The sequence below is a fragment of the Dreissena polymorpha genome, chromosome 11 (genome assembly GCF_020536995.1).
Source record: "Dreissena polymorpha isolate Duluth1 chromosome 11, UMN_Dpol_1.0, whole genome shotgun sequence".
NCBI lineage: Eukaryota > Metazoa > Mollusca > Bivalvia > Myida > Dreissenidae > Dreissena > Dreissena polymorpha.
The window spans coordinates 26376899-26403854 of record NC_068365.1 but is presented as its reverse complement, the minus strand read 5'-3'; the positions used below and the strand labels follow the sequence as shown (position 1 = coordinate 26403854).

The following is a 26956-nucleotide window of genomic DNA, read 5'->3' as shown; positions in this document are numbered from 1 at the left end:
ACACAAACCAACCAACCAACCAACAGACAGAGCAAAAACAATATGTCCCCAACTATAGTGGTGGGGGACATAAAAATCTGACTTACAAATCTCTGCAATACATTTTTTTAAATGTAAAAGATACTGATAACTAAATCACTAGAGTGTAACCTTCTTTGGTAGTTTGATGATCCAAGATGGCGGCACAATGATGCCAGCGTGAACTCCTAGAAGACATTGCTCCTCTATCTGCTGCATCATGAAACAGGAGATTTTGTTGTGGTACGCCGCCTTGCACCAGGAACAGCTTATTGCTATGATCTCCTGAAATGCAATCCCATTTTAGCCATGCTAAGAAGATCGCTAATTACCATGAAATGTCATTGCGTTGTGTAAGGCTGCAGACAACAATAAAGCAATCTTATGCAGCGATCACCAGAAATGCACTAACATGTTATAGTCTGGCCAAGAAGACTGATAAACATCATGAGGCTTGAGATTTGATTGTGGTACAATGCCTGGTACCAGCTGATTGCTATAATATGATTTTGGTACAGGGCCTGGTACCAGCTTAGTGCTATGATCCTCTGATGTGAGAGACATTATAATCACTTTGTAGCTAAAATGTTTTCATAAAGTTGGATTTTTTGGCAGTATGCAACAGTCTGTCAGTCATGTCAAGCAGTTGGTTACTGCTCAGACTTTTCTGAGGAATAAAAATTACCAGTAACCCACAAATGACCTTCATGAAACAAATTTATACAGCTACAGCTTTACTTGTAGTAATTTCTTCAAACTGCATAAAAAACAAGAGATTGCCAAGCTATATTATCCCCTACCGGTGAAACTCCACAATTGTCATTAAAAAAATAAATTTTTATATATTTGTTGCCATAGCAACCAGAATTCTTGACGTAGGAACAAAATGAAATGACTTGCACAATCTCCATATTGCCATCTATCCATGTTTCCAGTTTCATGAAAAAATATGAAGAACTTTTTAAGTTATCGCAGGATCTAGAAAAGTGTGACGGACAGACAGACAGACTGACATACGGAGCGCAAACCATAAGTCCCCTCCGGTTTCACCAGTAGGGGACAATAATTATAAGCAACACATTTTGAATGCACAACTGTATGGACACTCATAATGTTATTAATACGAATACTATGATCAAAGAAGGCCCATTAATAGCGCACTAAAAGCTTCAATAAACAGATATGATCAATCCACTGTGAATCATTCTACGCCTCCTACAGAGGGCAGAAAAAAGGCCTAGATGGGTCTTTTCTCATTTGACTGGAGAGCTATGCATTAACTGGTATATGTTTTGTTGTCTCTCAGCACAATTTCTCTTTGATCCTTTTATGGTATTGTTCAAGCCGACATCTCAATTCTTAATCCCTATAGACAAATATTAATTTAATTCACTACCACCCACGTTTTGGTAATATTTATGACTATTACTATTGACAAAACACATCACTTAAATTGTTTTGACACATCTGGTAAGCATTTTTTTCATAATTTTCAATCACAAATGCCCACTCATATTTTAAGCCTTGGAATGATGGATTGTTGACAGAATAAAATCTCCATAGAAATAGAAGAAAACAATCTAAGTATAAATACTTTTTTAAGACGACAACCTTTACACTAAATATAAGACATAAAAAAGGAAACACAGGCCTTGACATTTAATAAGAAGAGCACGAAGGCCGTGTAGCATTCTAGTATACAATGGTGCATGAAGGCCTCATAGCAGATTTATGATGTAATATCCATTTCTTCAAGACAATATGCATTGAATCACTCATTCAGTCACTGAGTGACCATGGGCTGAAACCAGCCCACATAAGCTAACAAAAGCTTTCCAGCAATTTCTTTTGGATAATGCCAGAGCATTTTATAGGCAAATAGTTGCATCTTGGTCACAATTCTGGGTATCACTATCATGTTTTACTGCAATGCATACTTTGGTACAAATTCTGCAAGATCATAGAATATTTACATCAAACTTTTTGTACCATTTCTGAAATTAAAACAGATTTACTGCTTACCCATATTTGGGTACCATTTCTGAAAATACCAATAGCAGAACAACTGTTTTCAGTTTTGTTTTTAAGACCTCTCGCAGACAAATTCCAGATACGAGTCTCTGAATGGCAAAAACAATTGCCAGTTTTGATTTTTAAGGACATCTAAAGGTGTTAATACAGAAATAACTATTGTGAAAAAAAATCTGTATGCTTAGACATTTTTTTATTCCACCTACCAGCATACAAATGGGTGCAAGATTACAGAAGCAGGCAATATAATCTTTTAACACTATTCCATAAAAACCCTGAAAAACACTTAACACCTTTATATTTCCCTGAAGCATAAAAGCCTTGCATCAGACAAATTTGCCAACTGTCATGTCATTATGTCTTCTCACAAAATGAGCATATTTTTTAAAATCACTGTTTCAGTGAAAAACAAGAAAATTTGTTTATTTGATATCTCTGGATTAATGGCATTACGGACTGACAGACAATGCCTATTCTATATCCCTCCCTCTTTGGTAGTGGATAATGATGGAAAATGACTTGAGGCAGCAAGGCACACAAGTTGAACACTTTCTGTTGTGCTCTTGTCAATAGTCTGGCGTTGTGACAGAAGTAATCTGGGTTCCATGCCCTCTCAAGTCCAGCAAACTATAATTCCTTCTTGTTGAAAACACATGGGGGCTTTAGAAAATGGTTGGTTTTTATTGGCATAGGTTGAACTTATTTAGTCCGTTTTTGTGTGTGTACCGTTTTTAAATTCATAGCTTTAAACTTACCTTGCTTTGAAATGTGAACCTCTGCTGAAAAGACTGAAACAAAAAGGTGAAATATCATTTGCATAATATGTGGGTTGAATTTTCGAACAGATGAACAAACAAATGGTATAAGTCTAAAAATATTGCTGTATATTCCAGATCTCTAGTTTTGGAATTAATCCACCGGATCCCTAGAAACACACAGCACTGGCAAATGTAATCTATAGCACAAGAAGTTTCAATCAGATAAATATAGTTGACATTCTATGTAATTTTGTCATAAATATAAATTGGAAAGTTCCCAATAAGTTATTTTGTCAATATGTGGCAAATTCCATATTAGGTCTGTTGATGATATTCTATGGAATTAGTAACAACGGACGCAATGTTGTGCTAGGTGTAATACACTGTGTGCTAGGCCTGTAATACAATGCAACTCCAATATATCGCGGTTGAAGGGGTCCAAAGATTGCGATCGTGATATATCCGGCGCGCGATATAAATTGTAAGGTTGTGTATTCATGTATATGTATGCATACGTATTGTTATGCAATCTCAAAACAAGCTATTTACCTACCTTATTCAATTATGTGTTATATCCATATGTTATTCATTGGTATAAAACAAAACATTATTCCTTGCGAGTATTTTTTAATGCATATAATTAAATTTGTAATCCGAAAAACATTGCGGAGTTGTATTGTTCAAGAAAGCATGCACAAATTAGACCCATGTACAAAATGACGTCATTCATTCTCATGAAAAGCATGGAAAGCATGGGTTTTAATAGTATATAATAGTGCATTTTGACAAACTGAGGGATCTTTACCTCTAAATTAAAAGCAAGTAGTTTACACTGTATCTAACGCACACAGATTGTTGAGATAGGTCAGTATTGACTTGTGACATTTAGTTATAATTGTGTACACCTTCATGTGTGCACTTGTGTGTTTTGGCAGTTCAAAGCAAATTCAATACAGAATGGTAACACCTGAAATGACCTGTGATGTTTGACAAGAGGGGCTATTGTTTACCGTAGGTTTCCACGTATAGCGCGCAGTGTTTTACCTCCAAAATTCAAATTAAAAAGCTGATGCGCGCTATACATTGATACAACGCTATCCTGGCTGCTAAATTGGTAAAAAATATGTTGTGTAATCGTAAATAATCAAAATGGCCACCATGTTTTTTTCCAGAAAACTATCACCCTATAATCGTACAGACTGAGGGGCCATTGTCGAAACAACAAGAAGTCGCTACTGGTAGATATAAATGCGGTAGAAGAAGTTTTGGTAAAAAATAAATTTGTTTGAATAAACTTGCGGACATTTCTTTGTTTGTGTTTTTACACTTCTTTATTGATGAATTCCGATGGGGATTGTTGTCGACATTTCGGAGAGCAGGCAAGGGTAGGTGCGAACGAGGTCTTTTTTGCTTGTAACGGTAGGTGTGAAAGGGGGTCATTTTGCACTTCGTAATTGGCAGATGTTATTAAGTAATATGTGCCACGACTTGTTAAGATGCTAATTGACATTTGAGACACTAATTGACACTTGAGAACGTGAAGATATGCAATTGCATTTTGTGTGTATAAATATTGAAAGTTCAACAGTAGTGTACCTCAACAACTGTATCCCTGTCTCCAATGCGACATTCAAATTTACCAGTAATGCCCATGCTTTCCCCGAGGAAAAATCACACGATGTTCACTAATTCTTATTTTCTCATGTTTTTCACGAAATGCATGTGGACTTTTAATCTTTTGCTAGAAAATTACAAAATTGTCAGAAAAGTATATTGCTATGCAACCCATGCTCCTAATCATAATGACGCTTCCTATTTTGAATGCTTAATTAAGCTTTTCAATGCCCCGGATTATTGGATTGTGCAATAGTAAAATGGTGGCCATTTTCAGTCCGATTTGGTGGTTTTATTGTTTTTTAATATTTTTGTCTCCATTTTTGCATTTAAAAAACAGCCTGTGCGCTATACACGGGAGCGCGCTATACGTGGAATCTTACTGTATTGCAGTACACAGGTGTTAAAGTGATGTAATGTAAGCAAACAATCTGGTCAAAACTGGATTATGAATGTTGGATTAAAGTTGGTGAAAAAAGGGAAAAATACAGGCTTGAAACGATTTTAATTCATCAAATTCTCAGATTAAAACATTTTATTTGGGGATTATGCTTGTCAGATTTTTGGGAGCCATAGCCGATTCGCGATATATCGGACAACGCAATATAATGGACCTTGATATATTGGAGTTGCAGTGTACACTGTTTTGAGTGAACATATTTTTTTTAACAACCTAGCTCTGTCTTAAAATATAGTCCTAGCTTTCTCAATAAATCACCTAGCTGCTGTAGGTAAGCACAGAGTTGGTATACATGCTTCTCCCCAATAGTGCAATTTGTCCTCCCTGTGCATGCAACAGAGGGGGTAATCACGTGACAAACAAGATGGCAATGTCCATGCCCGTACAGGTATTATTCGCTGTTTAATTCCCTTTATTACTTGTATTTATTGTTTAAATGCCGCTCACATTCCAGCCATATCAAAAAGAAAGTGATTAGCCTTTATTTTGTATTTATATACCATCTTATTTTGACTTTACTCTCGATGAATTTTTTAGCAGGAGCTGTAACTGCATGACCTGCTCAGAAATTTTGCAGCGAGCAAAGTGGAGATATAAAGTGAATATTAAAATGATATAAACCCTATTGACTTTCTTGCTGATATAGTTGGAAATTGAGTGGCATTTAAACAACTAATACAGGTAATAAAGGGTATAAAACGGCGAATAATACCTGTCTTGGCATGGACATCGCCATCTTGTTTGTTGAGTGATACATGGCCCACTGATTTCTCCAAGTTCTCAAGCCACCCTTCTCAAGACCACATCAACATTCAATATCTTTCAGTAAATATTAATGCATCAAAATACGTATCTAAGTGGTAAAGGGTTAACAATCATCCAACTTTTGTAAGTCAAGTAAGTTCATTACGTAGGATTTCTGGGACACACTTAAGGTCCTCACATGACGCTGAACGACCTAATTCTCAAAATGCATGGCTTAACTTAATGTTAACCTTTACCACCTAGATACGTATTTTCACGCATTTGAAGTCTCATGGAAAGTTCAATTTAATTAAATACCTTTCTTACTAGATTCAAGTTTTAAAGACTTCATTTCCAACCCATAGATACTGATGAGCAGGCTGTACAGGTTTTATGCTGTTTAAACATAGCAATTTTCACTTTGCTTCTGAGAGGGATTAAGGGTGAACTTATTGTTAATCAAAGCTGGCAGTAAAGTCAGCTGGAAATAGGATAACGATGAAACTAATTAAAAACTCTGCAAACCAGAACAGTTATATAAACCAATGCCTCGTAAAACAACCAATAAAGGCAATAAGACAATGTATGCCAATATAAACTGATACATTAATTGGGTAAATCTAGACAATAATGTATTTTCCTCTGATTCTCTGAAACCAAATCAAAATGAAGAGGTCACTCTTCATAAACCTACTTAAACAACTTAGGGCAATGACACTTAATAAGACAAGAGGGCCATGGGCCCTATGGCGCTCACCTGAGACCCAAAGGAACTTAACTATTCTGGGAAGGTGGAGTTAATAAAAGTACTTCATGAAACATAAATATCATCATAAGGTTCACAAGAAGAAATTCGCTTGCCCCTGGAAATCATGCTCGTCAGAGCACCGGAGCTATTTTCAAAGTAAATCAAGATATTATATATGAACTTAAATGTGACTTATAGAGAGTTCACAATGGTTCACTATAACAATAAATAGAGAATACATGGTTGGTGCCAAGATGGAGAAAGTTTATCTGGTGAGGCTTAGAAAAAGAAAATAGGGCAAGCTTTAGCGAGCCCTTTTTCTTTTTCGGGCCGAACCAGATAAACTTTCTCCATCTCGGCACCAACCATGTATTCTATTTATCCTGCTTCATTAAAAATTATGCAGCAAACACATTTTATCAAAGACAAATGATTTATTAAGATAACAAATTAATTATTCTGGTCAGCTCCTACATGTACACAAACATTCCTTACGACCAAATTACTACCGATTATGTCACGTAAAAATAGTTCCACATTAAACTGGTCCTTTTAATACTTTTCCTATTGAAATTATGAGAAGAAATAAAAAATGAATCGAGAATGTGATATTTTTATTGTTGGAAATTGAAAACAATGTGCAGCAGCAAAACAAAAACTGATTTTTATTTGTTATCATGTGTCACAGCGTGCATAGGAATACACTACTTCCTGTTGACCGGAGATAGGAAAATTTATTCGACCCTGCTTTATTTGGTCAAGGTTTGCAACAGAGGCAGGATAAAAAGAAATCTGCCACCCACCTCAGGGCCTTGCTTTTAAACAAACTGGAACTATTTTAAGACTCACCTTGCAATGATATTTCCAATTAAAACAACAATCAACCCTATTTAAAACACAAATCTTTGATAATCACACCAAAACTACCGACCTGACATCAATAAACTGTGTGCCATAAGAATTTGTGTTCCACTCTTATCAGTCTGAAGGTCTTTGATGTGAGTTCCCAGCTAGGGCCTTTTTCTAGGGACTAAGGGCTTTTAAGCTGCAAGCCTGTTACATCACATTAACAATTCAGGCACAGTCAATATTGAATTAATCAGTTGCTGATGAGCAGGTGGATGAATGGGATCAATGGAGAAATAAGAGTGCATTCCTGACAAGCCATGCATTCATGATTGGAGGTCAAACAGAATTAAAGTTAAATACAGTTGTTTCTCCCCTAAGTAATTTTCTGTGAAATCAATATAACTACTTAAAATTTTGAGAATATTTAATAAAGGGTTTTCAGATGGCAAAAATATGTTTGTTGCACTTCATCCCCAACCAATCATAAACATAAATAATCCTCTTCAGAAAGGAACAAAGATAAATAAAAAATGTGTTGGCAATTTAACTGTATATCTTCTCGGCAGAATTAATATTCAGATGACTGCATGGAGATCATGAATATCATAATATGCATAAATTTCATTCAACATGTACATTGGTAATTTCATAGTAAAGTGTAAACAAGGTTACACTATAAAGCCATGTTTTTAAACAGACCGCAACCATTTAGGAACTCGGCCTAGATATCATAACAAGATATCCATAAAACCAATGTTTTGACCAAGTTTCATGATGATTGGACAACAAATTTTACTTCTAGAGTTTTCACAAGCTTTTTTTTACTATACAAATATAAGAAAAAAGACCCCCCCCCCCCCTGGTGGCCATGTTTATTTACTGATCCAAACCATTTTTGAACTCAACCGTCATTGCAAGGAAACAAATGTTCTGACCAAATTTCATAAAGATTGGGAAAACAATGTGTCTTATAGACTGTTCACATGTTTTCACTATATACATTATAGAGAAAACTGCCCCACATCCTGGTGGCCATGTTTTTCAAATGTTCATGACTATTTTCAAACTCGTCCAAGATATCCACATAACCAATGTTTTGACCAAATTTCATGATGATTAGGCAAAAAATGTGACTTCTGGAGTGTTCACAAGCTTTTTTACTATATAATTATAATAAAAAAGACCCCACCCCCCTGGCAGCCATGTTTTTTAACCGTTCCAATCCATTTTCAATCTCAACCGTCGTATCCAGGAAACAAATGTTCTGACCAAATTTCATGAAGATTGGACCAAAAATGTGACTTCTAGAGTGTTCACATGTTTTCACTTTATACATATTGAGGAAACTGCCCCGCCCCCTGGCGGCCATGTTTTTTCACTGATCTGGACCATTTTTGAACTCATCTGAGATATCAATGAAACCAATGTTTTGACCAAGTTTCATGATGATTAGGCAAAAATTGTGACTTCTAGAGTGTTCACAAGGTTTCTCTATAGCCATATAAGGAATACTGCCCCGCCCCCTGGCGGCCATGTTTTTCAACGGACCGGAACAATTTTTGAACTCAACCAACATATCATTAAAACAAACATTTTGACAAAGTTACATGAAGATTGGGCATCAAATGTGACTTCTACAGTGTTCACAAGGTTTTTCTTGTGTTTGACCTAGTTTTTGATCCAGCATGACCCAGTTTCAAACTAAGTCGAGGTATCATTGGGACAAATGTTCTGACCAAGTTTCATGAAGATCGGACAATAAATGTGGCCTCTAGAGTGTTCACAAGGCAAAATGTTGACGACGGATGCACGACGGACGACAGACTAAAGGCGATCCCAAAAGCTCACCATGAGCATGAGCATTTAAAATGCAGTGCTAACATATATAACTGTAATTTATTCTACATGGCATGGTATTTTACAAGCGCATGCTATTACCGGTAGTCGTTGATACAACTGACGCTATTTTCGGACACTTCAAATTTCAACTCTTAAGTTTTCGGTCACCTCTATTTTGTGAATATTTTTCGCATCTAAGTTTTCAGACAAGAATTTTCATTGGTCAAGTTTCAATTTGAAACCAAGATTGCAATAAAACATCAAAGTTGAGGAAAACTGTTCATGACAGGTCAATACCTAAACGCAAAACTATTGTTTCTGATACAGATTTGTTCAGGATAGACAAAAATAATTGTTTCCCACTTAATTCTCTTTATTGCACTTACCTTTCCACACTGTTTGCACTTGCCATCCTGTCTCCGCCGGTGGACCCAGTGGTGGCGCATCAACTGTTGCTGAAAGAAGAATATAATAATTATGGGCAGTTTATAAGAGTCGCTCAAACATATAAAAGTGTAACAACAGCCGATATAAATGTGGTGCATGCAAACCCAAGGTCACTTAGACATGTGACTTCAAATTGACCACTCGCCAGCTGTCAATCAAACTCACGTAATAATCAATCAGATTTCGTTTATTGCGGCCACATGTTCCGACAAACATAGACTGTCAAAGTAATGGAATAAGCGTTTTATGAAAACACAACTTAGTGGGCGGAACGATCTCGTATATGGCGACTGGTCAATTGAGCTTCAAACAAATGTTCCATAGTATTATAGTTCTATTTCAATCATGATAACTTATATTTTGCCTTATTTTGCATATTTGTTGTATATAACTGAGAAAAAGGCATTAATTTTGTTCAATGCATATATGACATCAGGCTTCGAATTTAACACTTTAGATAGATCAATGTTTGCACCAACTTAGTTCAATCTGGGAATGATAAATACTATTTTAAATTTATTATGTATACACTATTTTTCAAGTCATACTTTAAAACTTTGAGAAAAACACCATCTAATATCAATAATAAATTAACACTTCAAAGTTAACCAAATTCATTTCAAATATATTTTGTTATGGAAGGCGTAAAGTCATACTGATGTCATTTGCATTTGTTAAAAAAGTCAGACTCGAAGGCAGGAAATGCTTCTTGTGCAAATAGCAGCTTGTAACTATAAGCAAATCATAACAATGAACATAACTATTTATTTGGTATATATTATGTAAGGTTTTAAAATATGTTCAATTTACATAATAGTAATGTCAGTAACACATTAGGTTACACAAAAATTGGTGATTAAACATGGAGGAAAAATTTTAGTTATAACAAAGAAGCAAGAATACAACTCATACCAATACAGTAGCCAAATTAAACAAGAATCACTTCAGAACTTGGTAAAATTTAAAACAAAAGTTAGAAGCAAAACATCCAAATATTAAATCATATTTCGTCATTTTACTGCAGAATATTTGATCGAAACAATACACTCTTTAAATATTCAAGGCTCAATTACATTCAGCATCAATGTAACAAAAATATTGTCATTGATAAATATTAACTCAATATAAACAGTTTAAGGGACTTAAGGTTATTCATATAAACAATTAGAACAAGTCCATAACATGTTAATTTTCCATTTTTTTCACGTTTCTGACTGATGCTCTGGTCAGAATTTCTTTCTCAAACAATCAAAATATTTGGATGGTCTTTCTATAAAAGTACATTGTTCAAGCAACATCATGTTAAGAGAAAGGAATGGAACACACTTGTTAGAGGACCACTTTGCAATGTTACACGACAAGTACCAAGCCTTTTAGCCTTGCATTTTCAAAAGCGATTTTTTTTAAGTTTTCACAATAAACAAGTAAAGGAACATGATGTTCGCAGCAAATATCTTCCTTCTTAATAAAGTACCCGAAAACAGCACTTTCCGATTGGAAAAAAAACCTGCAAATTTCCCAATTGCTGTAAAAAAACAACAACATTCTTTTGAAGGTTTCCAATTAAATAAAATGCAACATTCATTGCCTAAACCTAAGTAAATATAATATTGACAACATGACAACAATCAGTTATCAATTTTTAAATATTTGTGATAAAAAAATCAAATATCTAATTTCCCAAAATGAAGCCTTGATGATGCGAAATTCTTTGAATTTCATTGTTTTTGGCGCATTTTTTTTTTCCCAATAGGGCCGGTTCCTGTAGTTTTCCCAGTTAGGCCAAAATAATTGCTGTGTCCCTAAGGCGGGGGTTTTGATTTTAACCCCAGGGTCATAATTTGAACAAAATTGTTAGCAGGCCACTACACAATGTACTAGACAATTTTACATAAAATATTAAACCTATGACCCTTGTGGTTTCTGAGATTCTTGCAGTTTTCATTTCAAAAAATAATTTTTAGCTCTGGTGACCTATGTATGCAATGGACCATAACAATTTGAGCCAATGGAAAAGAGGGTCGCATAAGGAATGTTCCAGTTAAGTTTCATTGAAAGTTGTCTATGACTTAAGGAAAAGTCATTAGAAGAACATTTTTACCAACATGCTCATGCATGCACGCCCGCACGCTTTGAAAGTCACAGACAACACAATTTCCTAAAAATTCCCTGTGAGCACTTTGTGCTCACATGAGCTTAAAAGAAAACAAAAAGGCATATTACGTAATTTCCAATTAATGGTTCAGAATCAGTAGGGCATATGCATAATCTTGGCAACTTTTTTGAGACTGTGTTGCAAAGATATTAAATCTCTTACTTCAAAATTGACAAAGGAAATTACTTGTTATTTCAATTAGCAGTGCAAACTATCGACAGGAAAGGAAACCATGACAGGAAATGAGATTAATTCTGAATGCGGCTAGAGAGATAGGGAGCATGACGTATAATGCTAATATATCATAACGTCAATTGTGCAAATTCCTATTAAATTCCAAATTTAAAGGTTATGTGAAAATTGTCATCGATGAAAATATACCCAAGTTCAAAGCATTGTAATCATATCATGATTTATTACTCATTGAGTTTAAGCCCATTAGGAAGTACCATGATAGAACTTAAGCCCCTAAAAGATCAATCTGTTTTCACTTATCTTGTTATCAATAAGAGGATCATTACCAATTTAGGAATGATATTAGAGCTTCCAGAAATGTCATGATAGAAACAGTTGAAATCGAGATTAATTCCCATATGCAATTATGTTCAGAGCATCCAACCAGAACCTCTGTATTCCGTTAAATACTGAACAATGTTCTTCATATTTGATATATTACTCTGAACATCCATTGTATATACAGTAATGTAATTATTATACAAGAGCTCTGCGGACAGAGAAAGATGCCCCCCCCCCCAACAGGGCCTTGACACAGGATTCTTTGCAACCTAACTGACAATAAGAGTTAATCGTATCATATTAGTGTGACTTAAATAAGTTTTAAGTTGACACAGAATTTTGCACTTCTGTTTAATCATGGTTATAGTAAATGGGTAGAGAATATTATAGTATTATAAATAGTGATGTCACGATGATTGAATAAAATTGATTAATCATTTATGCTTGAGAAAGTCAGGAATAATCCATTCTCTTCCAAGAAAGATCAATGTCGCAGATTCAGTAGATAAAATATTGAAAATACTGATATTGAGATAAACCCATTTGGCAGTCATTGGTTAGCATACGTCTTAGTTATTACACAGTTTAAAACACCCATTTATTGTGATATGAATCTCATTTTTCAATTATTTGAAATAATGTGACCTTGACCTTTGACTTAGTGACACCAATTTCAATAGGGGGCCATCTACTGTCCAACACCTATGCATATGGGAGATGTCAAGCCAATCAGTCCCTTGTTCACAAGCTTATGATCGGAAACAATTTTCACTCATAGTGTGACAGTGACCTTTGACCTAGTTGCCCCAAATTCAATAGGTTGGAAACAATTTTCACTCTTAGTGTGACAGTGACCTAAATTGACCTAGTTGCCCCAAATTCAATAGGGGGCATCTACTGGCAAAGGCCATTAGCATATGGAAAGTATTTACAAGCCACTTGGTAAATCTGTTCATAAGTTATTGTTGAGAAACAAACTGGTCTACAGACACAGTCTACAGACACACCGACAGACCAACCGACATCCAGCAAAACAATATACACCCTCTTCTGTGAATGGGGTGCATAAAAATGAGGGAGGGGATGAACATGCCATTTAACCCTTTGCATGCTGGGAAATTTGTCGTCTGCTAAAATGTCGTCTGCATGAATTTCTAAAATTAGCATTTTCTTCTATTTTTTTCAAAGAATACTATCAGAATAGCAAACAGTTTGGATCCTGATGAGACGCCACGTTCTGTGGCAGTCTCATCTGGATCCAAACTGTTTGCAAAGGCCTTTAAAATTCAGGCTTCCAGCAGCTTAAAGGGTTAAAATATGTATCTCTTTCAAGATGCAAACTTTCAACCATAATAGATTTCCATAATAATTTGACGAAAGCATCTAATATGATCTTACATTTGAATCTCTAAATTTGCAATATTAAGTTCTATTTGCAGAATTGCATTTACATACCGGTATATGTAATAGTGATTGCTATTTGCATACGTTTGAAACAAATATATTTGTTCTCTTCTATTAGCAAAAATGTATATTCCTACACTTAACATAAAATTCATGCTATTTTATATTTGCATAAATTGATATCACTTATGAGGATAATTATTGTTCTTCCCTCTTATTTCCTAAAGTGCTTAACCCATATTGTGTGACTTTTCCATTTATATTACTCAATTAAACAATTATTCCAATGATCTTCAGTCCTTTTCTGTTTCCATTTACTACAAATAGCATCTCCTAGCATTGACGCTCACGTGAAAACAGTAAATAAAAGAAAATGTATGCATGCATGACTTCACAATGACATTTCTGGAGCACTAGGGCAATGTCCCCACTGTGGATTATACAATTTATTTTCTGTATTTGCTCCTTCTTGACATTTGATGACAGCCTATGGAATCAAATGTTCTATTCTTTTACCAGGACTCAGACACAATTTTATATCATGAATCAATAGACAAAATACTGTCTGCACATGAAAATGTCACAATTTAAGATCAAGTGGTCGTTTACAGAACTTATGCAGAATGTCTTTCATGGATTTTCAGACAATTCTGGCATCAAAAAGGGCCTATATATAATGTTTCGAGACATTCTGAAGCACAAATTTGATGATGCAACCACACTTTGTTCAAAACTTTGCAAAATGACAGATCAAAGGAATGACCAATAAATATGTCGCAGAATACCCGGGGTCTGTATTCATTGCAGAATACCCGGGGTCTGTATTCATTGCAGAATACCCGGGGTCTGTATTCATTGCAGAATACCCGGGGTCTGTATTCATTACCAATTCATCGTAAGATGCTTAATTTGATATCAGTAAACATTCTTTAAAAAGCTCCTGTGTAAAAAAAGAATTGAATTAAGGAAAGAAAGGATTATTAACAAGCAAATTTGTTGAATTTATATTTCCTGCCAGATGATTTTTTGTTTATTGATGGGTGCGGAACTAATTATTGTTTTTATTAACTGCAATATTCCTCATAAATATCAGTACACCCTGAAGGACTGAAAACATCACCAATTCTATATCTCTCAACCTTTGGCAAGGGAAATAATGCTATAGACTAAACCAAGCTGCCATCAAGGCTAATAAATTCATTTATGGATTTGAGTCTTCATATCAATCCATGTATTGTCACAAAATATAATGAAAACATCAGAGGCACTCCAAATTATTTAATATTTGTGCATTTGATTTTTTTTACATTTTGATAATGATTACTCACAAATAACAAGAAACCATTGGAGACGGGTGATGCTCCCCAAAGGTGTTTTTTTTGTCACAATATTGCACTATATATTCAGATAAAAGGAAATGTCTTGAGGGCACAGTAGTTGGGGGGACAAGAATTTTTATAGAAAACTTCAAAGGGATATAACTCTGTGAAAAATCATCCGACCAGAACCCGCTGATAATATGCACATCTCCTCTTGGTAGTGAAGCTTCCCATAGTTTCATTGAATTCCGGTCATTAGTTGCTGAGAAATAGCCCGGACAAAAATTGTGCACGGTCGGACAGACAGACAGACAGACAGACAGAGAGATGCACACACGGACAGACGAAGCGGCGACTATATGCTCCCCCCAAAATAAATTTTGGGGGAGCATAAAAATGTAGTTTAGGTCTATGTCATAAGCATATTAGTTTGCTCCTTGATGTACATGGTTTAGTTTAATTTACAGAATATGCAACACAATGTTGACAATTTTTAATTCGGTCAATCTGTTAACAAGTTCCTTTAATCCTGGGTTTCCACCATTAAATCATTAAAAATGTCCTGATTTTAAATAATATTTTAGGTTTCTAAATTAAAGAAAAGCTCAAATAAGAAATGCTAACAATAGTGCCATTGACTAGAGAGCTATCAACACTAAATTATTTAATGCAATCTCTTTAAAATTATACTGAAAACTAGGACTATCAACGACTAACTATACAAAAATACAGTAATAATAAAAATTATAAAAATCCTTGCACAAGTCCTTTTGTGTTTTTTTGTGGATTTCTTTTTTCTTCTTTACTACATAATTGTTTAATAACAGTATTGGTGAAATGCTGATAAAATGAAACATACTATTCTTAACTTCACAACATCATGATCAGAAGACACAAAAAGAGCACAACACCACCAGTTTGTTAGTATTTAAACAAATCCTCACAAAAGTTCATACTCAAATTTGAATAATTAATGCAAATAACTTGACAAAATGAGAAAAAGACTTGTTAACATGACCCGCATCATGCAAATATAGGGTCTAATGACAATTGCGGCAAGTGTTACAGCTCCAGACAAGCTTGCCCAATGGCATAGTCTGTTCAGGGCTTTCCCTGTCCACTATGAAGGTGGCATAGTCTGTTCAGGACTTTCCCTGTCCACTATGAAGGTGGCATAGTCTGTTCAGGACTTTCCCTGTCCACTATGAAGGTGGCATAGTCTGTTCAGGACTTTCCCTGTCCACTATGAAGGTGGCATAGTCTGTTCAGGGCTTTCCCTGTCCACTATGAAGGTGGCATAGTCTGTTCAGGACTTTCCCTGTCCACTATGAAGGTGGCATAGTCTGTTCAGGACTTTCCCTGTCCACTATGAAGGTGGCATAGTCTGTTCAGGACTTTCCCTGTCCACTATGAAGGTGGCATAGTCTGTTCAGGACTTTCCCTGTCCACTATGAAGGTGGCATAGTCTGTTCAGGACTTTCCCTGTCCACTATGAAGGTGGCATAGTCTGTTCAGGACTTTCCCTGTCCACTATGAAGGTGGCATAGTCTGTTCAGGACTTTCCCTGTCCACTATGAAGGTGGCATAGTCTGTTCAGGACTTTCCCTGTCCACTATGAAGGTGGCATAGTCTGTTCAGGGCTTTCCCTGTCCACTATCCCTGTCCACTATGAAGGTATGCAAGGTTTTGAGGTCTCATTTGCAGACAGGCAGCTCCAGTGAAAAGCCTGCGCTCATGATGCACAGGCTGGTCTAGAGGTACATTACAGCCAACGCGGAACAAACATATTTCGCGATCCGCAGTGTCAAGGTGCAACGAGTCTATGCCAAGACGGCAGTTTAAGCCGCGTCAGTATGCGGCGGAACGTTGCATTTCGACGCGATGCTTCGCATCTGTCCGCCAAGGTAAGACGCGTTTCGCGATATGACGCCGAGTCGATGTGCATCAAAAAATAAAAATCTTATAAAAATGATTAGTTAGTCAATTAAAGAACAATTATAAATATATTTAAAATCATAATTAATTCAATATATCTATCACTGAATATTTACTATTTTTCCCGTCGCTACTCATTACCCAATAATGCCTTATATTCCAGTTTTAAAGCAAAATTCTGGTCAATATTTACGATTAAAGGCTTATGAAAACGTGACAATAATAACTATGAGAGTAGCGCAAATCTAGGTTTTGATGCTACACAAATGTACATGTAGGTGTATATCTTTGCACTCGATCCGCCAGTATGTATGTGGCGGATTTATGCAGCGAAAGTACAGGAGGTTAATACAGGCTCGGCGTCGTTGCGCGGATCGATTGCCGCATTCCTCGGCGATTCGCCTCATGAACAAGCGGCCGCCGAGTACTGACGTTCTGGCCGTGGAGTGACCGAGGATAATGTTTGTTCTGCGTTGGCTGTACTGTACACTGACGGCATATGGCATTACCCCATTGTCGCATGATTCAGGTCATTTATTAAGTCATTGACAACAGGTGAAAAGGCACACTGGTTACAATTTGTTGCACTAGCTATTGCCAGTTTCAAATGTGTGTACAGTTTAACCCTTTGCATGCTGGGAAATTTGTCCAGTCTACTAAAATGTCGTCTGCTGCATTTGTATCATAAGCATTTTCTTTGATTTTTTTTCAAAGAATACTATCAGAATAGCAAACAGTTTGGATCCTGATGAGACGCCATGTTTTGTGGCGTCTCATCTGGATCCAAACTGTTTGCAAAGGCCTTCAAAATCCGGTTCCAGCACTGAAAGATTTAAGACACTAGTTTTATATAAGTTCAAAAATCTATAAAGAGCCAAACACTTAACAATCTTTACCAAAAACAAACACTTAGTAGAGCTAAGTAATGTAAGAAATACATTTCAATTGTTCATAGTTTATTGGTTTATAAACAATTATTTGGAGGTCTGATGCACAGCTCTTGGTTGAGAAGACCCACAAAAATTAGTTTCCAACAAATAAAACTTGTTTCACGAAAAAACATTTTGTTTGATTCTAAAATGATTTTATACATATATGAGCAAATGAAATGAGGTCTTCATTATACAATCCTGGTCTCAGATTAGGGTCAAATCTTTCTGCTACGTTAACTAGTAGTCTTGCAATGCTAATTTTGTTCTCTGTCAATGGGCAATTTAGCAAACAACATAATAGAAAGAAAAATAATGCAGTGTTCAAAATATAAACATATTTTAATTTTATTTTTTTTGTAACATAACGCACACAAAACGCACATTTGGGGCATTGTTGGATTTATATAATGATCGAAATTTGTACCACATTTCATACAATCTTAAATAGGCAGCCATCTGGATCAACAAATCATTAGCCTCAGGTTATAATTACCGGACACGAATATTTGCTTACCGTATGTGCCAATCTTCGGTCATTTCCGTATGTATTCGTTAGGTGTCCGTTGCATACGTATATTTAGGTTGCGGACACGTGACTTAACAAACGGCCAATCAGAATTGTACATGTAGGCACGTGACGTTACAAAGCCAATCAGAATTGTACACATAACACTTATCAAAGCTTTCGTTGTTTATATCTATATTTATGGACAGTCTCACTTAAACGGCCGAACATACAAGTCGCATTATTGCTGGCTTTCGCGGGATGGGCCCATTGCGGGCTTCGCATGTATCTTGTATTTGACAAACATTTTGGAAACGTTGTGTTGTGTTAATAAGCAGAAATAAAACGCAAAGAAATCAGAAATGAACTTTGTTGGTTACTGTGTCTTTTCCACGAACGATACATAATTACGTGACATTTTAACACAAAATAAACATGCACTGCACTAATATGAAAATTATGCACATGTGCAGAAGTGAGAAACACTTATCACTGGTTGAGTGAGTTATAGTAAAGGGGATTTAAGTCATCACTCCCATCACAAACTCCACAGCACACAGGCCACACTAACAAACTGACAAATGGAAGCCAGACTGGCTTATCTGCGTAAAGAATAAATGTGCTTATAAGTCATTCTGGTTCCAATGGGACTAGCTTGCAATTTAGGCATAGACGCCAATCCATGTTTGGTTTGTAGAATAATTAGATCCGCGTCATGCAAAATGGGTCTAATGCCATAAGTGGCCAGCATAGCTCCAGTCCAGCCTGTGCATTAACCCTTTGCATGCTGGGAAATTTGTCGTCTGCAAAAATGTTGTCTGCTGAATTTCTAAAATTAGCATTTTCTTTGATTTTTTTCAAAGAATAATATCAGAATAGCAAACAGTTTGGATCCTGATGAGACGCCACATTCTGTGGCGTCTCATATGGATCCAAATTGTTTGCAAAGGCCTTCACAATTCGGTTCCAGCACTGAAAAGGTTAACACTGTCTGATAAGGAGCTACCCTGTCCCTTTACAAGACCAGGGAATCTTGCATGACATTACAGCTGTCGGTTCATTGTGATTCCAAGAGCTGAAATGCCAATTTTACTTCAAAACAAGGACTAGTTCTATACCTGTGCACAACAGTTCACTGTGTCCCATGTATTAAAAGTTTCAAGGCAGCAGGCATAGAATTTTTATCAAAGCAGTCCTGCAAATAATAACTTTTGATTTACATTACACTATCCCTTTTTGGGACCAATAACATTTGTTTTGACCAACATTCACTAACTTAAATTTGAAAAGCCTTCAAAAAGCTTAAATTTAAATGTTGCTCACATTTATGTTTATGGCGTTTAGTCAAGAAATATTGTTAAATATTCGATAATTTTTTACACTTAAAAAAGTTTTATACTAATTGTATTAAGGGTAATTTGAGGTAATTTGGCCTGCATTCACCAACCAAACATTAGACTTAAATATGAATTATTATACATGGATCCAAGACAAAATTACTATCAACATTTGACTTTTTATACGGCTACAAATGCTGCTTAAGTCATAATTTGATTGTTTTAAATGATGAGTTGTTTTTGAGAAGTGTTAAATTCCATGTCATATTGAACTGTTTTATACTGGTAAAACAAAACAGTTTTAAGAAAATTCATTATTTTCAGGCTAAAGTCCAAGGATTGTTTGGTGAATATGGGCCAAGACCTGCAAGCTGCAGACCTGCAAACACATGGGACTTGCGAACAGTGGACAAAGGAACAGTGGACTAGCAGGACGTGTTGGACTGTGTGAGTTGACAGTGAGTGTGGGGGACTTACGTGAGGTTTGTAACAATACGGAGGGGTAAGTACAGGGTCTGGCTACAACGAAAGAGAGTGGAATATTGTAATTATACTGACGTACATGACCAGGCCCATTCCCATTCTAGAAAAGGGAATACAACAGTTCCGTTAGCATGCTGGTATGAATAACAACACTTGCAACCAATATCATAGGGCATTTATCCTATTACTTCTGCCACATCAATCACATAAAATTAGCTACACTCAGTCAATCGCTATTTTAAGGACACATTTGATCTTAATTGTTTCTTTAAGAAGCTTTGTAATTCAAATTTAAAGTTAAACGAAAATAATGGTTATTATTTATGCAGTAAACAAAAACAAAACCCAGTTCAAACTGGGAAATTAATTTTGTTAATGTAATGACACCGTTTACATGATAATGAGCACAGAATAATAGGATAAATTTAATAATAGGATAAATTTAATAGAAGACAAGTGCAAAAAAATTAATAAATTGTATCATGCTCAGCAATAATAAAATTTTGGGTGCTAGGTACATCTCTTGATTGGTTGTTTTTAAGCCTTGATGGATATAGAAGACCTTTGTCCCACACTCAATAATTTACCTTCCCTTATTTATACAATGTGGAAATTTTCAGCTATATGTTCTGAGCTACATCATAATGTTAAAAATAGGAATTACTTTTCCGTGTTTAAATGTATACCTTAATGTGATTAACTTGTTTTAATCTTACATATGGCATGTGTCACAAAATGTGACATTTGTAAATGCAATAAAAAAAAATTTGCTAACTATATTCAAACCATGTGAAATGGCTTCAAGAAACTGCAAATACACTGCGAAAAATCTCAACAAGAGTGTCATAGGCTCTATAGGGTTCTCACCTGAGACCCAAAGGAACTAGCCCACTCTGAAACAAGAAATGTGAGCTGTTTCATGAAGATTGGACCACACAAGTGACTTCTAGAGTATTAACATGTTGTGTTTTTTTGTTTACCTAGTGACCTAGTTTTTGAACTCATATGACCCAGTTTCAATCTCAGTTTCCTGTACTGTACCGGTTCTACACAACAAACAGACTTGAGAGTGTTTTAACAACCCTGAGGCTGTTGATGTAGTAAAGCTAAAATAAGCAAGCAAATTTGTTGAATTGATATCCCCCGCAAATATGCTTCTGGACACAAAAGTGTTATATTTGACACTCAAAAAAGCATTTTTTCAAGGTACAAAGGGCCATAACTCCGTTCTTAACTGATGGTGTACAATGCCATTTTTGTGCATCATCCTCTTATCCATATATATACTCATACCAAGTTTCAATGAAATCGGCCAGAGCACTTTCAAGATATGGCTCCGGACACACAAAAAAGCATTTTTTCAAAATACAAAGGGCCATAACTCTGTTATTAACAGATGGTGTACAATGCCATTTGGCGTGCATCATCCTCTTATCCATATTTATACACATACCAAGTTTCAATGAAATCCGCCAAAGCACTTCCAAGATATGGCTCCGGACGGACGGAAAGACAGACGGGCGGACCGAAGGACGGACGGACGGACAATGCCAAAACAATATCCCTCCGCCTATGGCGGCGGATAATAGGTCAGGATTAATGTTTATGATGATACTGGATGGCACAATCCAGGAGTATAAAACAACATACCTGACCTCAGTTTCCAATAAACCCAAGCATGCATTTCTATTGAAGATATTTCTGTAATTTGAGCCAATGTTTACTACAAGAAAATTTTCTCAAGAATTCTTCTCCATGATTTACACAATTTCTTTATTAAAATCAGTCCATATTATATTTCTTTCACAGAGATTATCAACAATAAATTATGTGTGTTATTACATAACAGTCTGACACAACGCTTTCATTAATTCTAAAAACCAATATCGTAGTTTCTTTTAGTTCCAATAAACGGCCTAATGGATAATAAATTAAAATGAATTGATCATGGAAATGCATGTCTGTTGAACTCTAAGTATAACATTCTTACTATATATTCTGGTTTCCTTCTCTTTGTTAAAAAAAGAGCAAATATTTAATCAAAACAAGAGTACCCAGATGCTCACCTGAATTCTTGTCATAATTAGTAATCATTGGCAATATATAAGCACTGAACTTAAAATGCAAAAACTGTTTATAAAGCGGGTTCATGGGGTGAACCACGTTATCCTTGCATTATTTTAGTTTCAGTGTAAAAAGGATTCTACCAGCAAAGTTAAATACATAAAGAATATAATATAAAAATGCTTTGATTACCGATATTCAAAAACCCATTTTTCTTAATGTTGCCATCCCTGGCTCCCAGTAATTACTGTATGAGACTATATCTTTCAATTGTTTTCAGATCATTATAGGTTTGTCCAAAAGCATATAAACTGAACTTAAAAGGATTTTCACATGAAAAAATATGCATGTGCATAATCAATTGAATAATTCTGTAATGACAAATGGTACTCAATAACTTTGATAGATGTTAATTTCTAAATCGTTAATGTATTAAATGTCTTGGATATATACTCCAGGGTATTTCTTTCAGACTTGTGTTGGTAATTTATGGATACTGTGGATGTTTGTAAAAACAATTGAAAAGATCTATGATTGAATTGAAATACATCTGGGACTAAGTGATCAATGCCTCTTGCACCTTTAGTGAAACATTAGAAGAATGTTTTCTGCATCATATTCCTAGTCAACAGACTGTCTGTCAAAGTAGGGATTTGAAGAATAATTGTCTGATATCCTTGAAAGAGCAGGTGTTTAATTCATACTGTGGGATTTATTATTATAATAATAATATTTAGCTCTCTTAAGTATAATGAGTGTTTAGATTAACTGAGCATAATGTGCTCATAGGGAGTTTTTGTGATGGCCTTAATTATTCCCATTGTTTGTAATCATGGTCAACATTTGCCTTCAACACTAGATGCCACATTTATTGCCCAATCTTCATGAAACTTGGTCAGAAGATTTTTCCCAATGATATCTTGGATGAGTTTAAAATGGTTCCAGCTGCTTGAAAAACATGGCCGCAAAAGGGGCAGGTCATTTTTCCTTAAATGGCTATAGTTAAACCTTGTGAACACTCTTTAGAGGCCACATTTATTGTCCATTCTTCGTGAAACTTGGATTTGTCCTAATTTTATCTTGGATGACTTCAAAAATGGTTGCTGTTGCTTGAAAAACATGGCCGCCAGGGTGCTGTGCATTTTTCCTTGTATGGCTTTAAAACCTTGTTAACACTCTAGAAGCCACATTTATTGTCCATTCTTTATGAAACGTGGTCAGAAGAAAATTGTCCCAATGATACTTGTGTGACGTTTGCTACAGATCAGAAGATTCAGACAAAGAATAACTACAGAAATTTTAGAGGTTACTTTTTTATCAAACAAAATGAATTTTGGTATTAATATTTGTCTCATGATTAGAGTTCTTTTATGTCAGTTACAAACATTATTTACCTCAATATCATTTAAGTATGCTGACATCATTTCATTCCATAATACAGGCATATAAACCCTATTTAAACCTGACTTTTGTATGAAAAATACACATCTTTGGCCAATATTAACAATAAATGTGTTCAATATTTCATAAGCCCAACATGTGCATTTTTTTTAAAGAGTTAAGTGTACTATGAATTATGATAAGGGGGTTTTCCAGTTGAACATCAGCAAATCAGGTTACATGAGGTGCACTTGTTAGGCAATGTTCAGACATTATAACAGCCAATGGTACAGTGAATAAAAATAAAATTTAAGGCAAAATGTACACATTATTTCTGAAACCGGAGCAAAACTGAAATTTTATTTCTATTATAAAACAATAATAAATTCTATAATGCCTATAATAAAACTTGCATTTGGAAGCATATAAATTGTCTGACTTACTTATTTGATTTCTCTTTGTCTGTCAGGTTTTCAATTGCATAGCAGACAGTATTACAATAGATTATCAGAATATAAATGTCAAACACGCCCAGTGTGGGTTAGCCTCTGATCGATTATAATGGAGCAATAAATCAAGCAACTCGCTGGGTGACACTATATTTTAATTCCCTGAAAGTAGTGAGACGAAAATGAAAGGTTAAAGAAAAATCTAGATCCAAGATGCTCTCACAATATACGAGATTCCGTGTCATATATTCACTTTTCAGTGTATTATAATACAATAACATGCAATGTGCATGTACAATTTATTGTATTAAAATATAACAAGAGGGCCTGAAAGGCCCAAAGTCGCTCACCTGAGATAAAAAGAAATGACCTGTTCTTTGCAGCCCAAGATATCAATGAAACACAATAATGTTCTAACCAAGTTTCATGAAGAATGAACAACAAATGGCCCCCTGGCGGCCATGTTTTTTTTAACAGACCTGAACCATTTTTGAACTCTTCCGAGATATGTCCAAATTTCATGAAGATAATGTGTCTTCTAGACTGTTCACATGTTTTCACTTTATACATATAAAGAAAACTGCCCCACCACTTGGTGCCCATGTTTTTCCACTTATCACGACCATTTTCAAACTCGTCCGAGACATCCACATAGCTAATGTTTTGACAAAATTTCATAATGATTAGGCAAAAAATGTGAATTCTAGAGTGTTCACAAGCTTTTTAACTATATATAGGATCCCCCCCCCCCCGCCCCTGGCGGTCATGTTTTTTTTCAATTCAAACCATTTTCGAACTCAACTGTCGTATCCAGGTGTGGTATTGCGGTCTCGTTTGCTTACGCAAGTGAACCGGTCACGGGATGGTTACGGGTTATGTTACTTTGTGAGCACTTATGTAATGCGGAAATATTTATTCGACAAACACTTATTTCCGGTCAGGATGACACCGCTGCCGTTTACTTAAATATAATTTTATAAACATATTATTCAACAGTAGGCTGTTTTACACTAAACAATTAAGAAATATGAAAATGTATCGATTTTATATTTCATTTCATTAATATTGTGTATCATTCATTACCGTTTTATTTTCAATTTTCTGACATTGTTTTACCCGGGTGTACATTGTCCAGGGTAATCATGGAACTTAGGCTGGAAATCCATGGTATAACATGGAATTCCATGGAAATCCCTGGAATTTGAAACAGTTTCCAGGGTTTTCCAGGGTTTTGTTCTAGAAATGTCCATGAAACGTGGACTTTTTTCCCAAGCATTTTCCAGCCTTGGATGGAAAAGCATGGAAAAGGAATGGAAAACGCTGGATTTAGGCTGGATAACCATGGAAAATATTTCCAGATAGCATGGAAAGTGGAACATAGAATTATTTAAGCATGGAAAAGACTCAAACATTTTCAGCTGACCCTGGAAAAAACTTAGACTTAAGAGGAGAAAATAACTTATAAAAATGCAACACATTTTATTCAAAGTAAATCAGAGTTCAACAATTTACACAACATATGAATAAAACATAAAACAATGTGCATAGTTTGGGCAGAAATAGTAGTAGTTATAGTAGTAGTAGTAGTGGTAGAAGTAGTAATGCTGAGGCTGGCAGTAGAATATGTTGTAGGAGTAGAAGTAAAAGTGGTTGTTGTATAAGTTGTACAAGCAGTTAAACTACTGATAATTATACTATTGGTGCAAATTAAAGTGACAGTAGCAGTAGTAGCAGTTATTATTGTGTTGTTGTTTTAGCATTTACAGGAATAGTAGCAGTAATGGTAGCAATAGTAGAATAAATAAAAACTAGAAATGGCGCGGCAGAGGCCGACGCGTATCCCCACGCCGAATGTTTGACCTAGGTGTGCCCCAGGGTTGGTAATGGGGCCATGCATAGCTGAGATTGACCGTATTGTCATAAGAGAAGTTCATCATCAATTAGAAGTGAATTGGTGTAGAAATGAAGAAGTTATAGTAAAAGGCAATTTTGGGTGGGTGTGACATATGTGGGCAGGGCGCCCCAGGGTTGGTAATTGTGCCATGCATAGTTGAGATTGACCGTATTGTCATAAGAGAGGTTCAGTATCAATTTGAAGTGAATCGGTGTAGAAATGAAGAAATTATAGTAAAAGGCAATTTTGGGTGGGTGTGGTCTATGTGGGCGGGGCGCCCCAGGGTTGGTAATGGGGCCATGCATAGTTGAGATTGACTGTATTGTCATAAGAGAAGTTCAATATCAATTTGAAGTGAATCGGTGTAGAAATGAAGAAATTATAGTAAAGGCAATTTTGGGTGGGTGTGGTCTATGTGGGCGGGGCCCCAGGGTTGGTTATGGGGCCATGCATAGTTGAGATTGACCCTAATGTCATAAGAGAAGTTCAGTATCAATTTGAAGTGAATCCGTGTAGAAATGAAAAAATTATAGTAAATGGAATTTTTTGGTGGGTGTGGCCTATGTGGGCGGGCGCCCCAGGGTTGGGATTGGGGCCATGCATAGTTGAGATTGACCCTAATGTCATAACAAAAGTTCAGTATCAATTTGAAGTGAATCCGTGTAGAAATGAAAAAATTATAGTAAATGGAAATTTTTGGTGGGTGTGGCCTATGTGGGCGGGGCGCCCCAGGGTTGGGAATGGGGCCATGCATGGTTGAGATTGACCGTATTGTCATAGGTGAGGTCCAGTATCAATTTGAAGTGAATCGGTGTAGAAATAAAGAAGTAAATGTAAAATAACCTAAAAAAATGAGTGATAATTTCTGACGCGGCCCCACCCCAACCCCTATAACTTTTGACCCAGGGGTCAGATCAAAATTCCAAATAGTGCAGGGTCGCACATATGCTCATAGCTACCATGTGTGTAAATTTCAAGGTTCTAGTGCTTTAAGTGTAGGAGGAGATAGTGGCCAGGACGGACGGACAGACGGACGGACGGACGGACGGACGGACGGCGGAGATCACCACAATAT

At 35.8% G+C, this 26956-nt stretch overlaps 1 protein-coding gene across 8 annotated transcripts in view; it reads right to left on the bottom strand.

Annotated features, from left to right (window-relative positions):
- Window positions 1-26956, bottom strand: part of LOC127850702 (diacylglycerol kinase zeta-like) — a 234123-nt gene that overhangs the window by 69933 nt on the left and 137234 nt on the right. For 3 of the 8 annotated variants that reach the window (XM_052383959.1, XM_052383964.1, XM_052383966.1), the window contains 4 exons: window positions 20089-20130; window positions 9448-9516; window positions 2805-2837; window positions 151-303 (listed from right to left, as the gene is read on the bottom strand). In XM_052383959.1, the coding sequence (XP_052239919.1) occupies window positions 151-303; window positions 2805-2837; window positions 9448-9516; window positions 20089-20130 (297 nt within the window). Of the gene's footprint in view, window positions 1-150; window positions 304-2804; window positions 2838-9447; window positions 9517-20088; window positions 20131-20173; window positions 20195-26956 lie in introns of all 8 variants that reach the window. The other 5 variants (XM_052383962.1, XM_052383963.1, XM_052383967.1 and 2 more) reach the window with 2 other exon arrangements.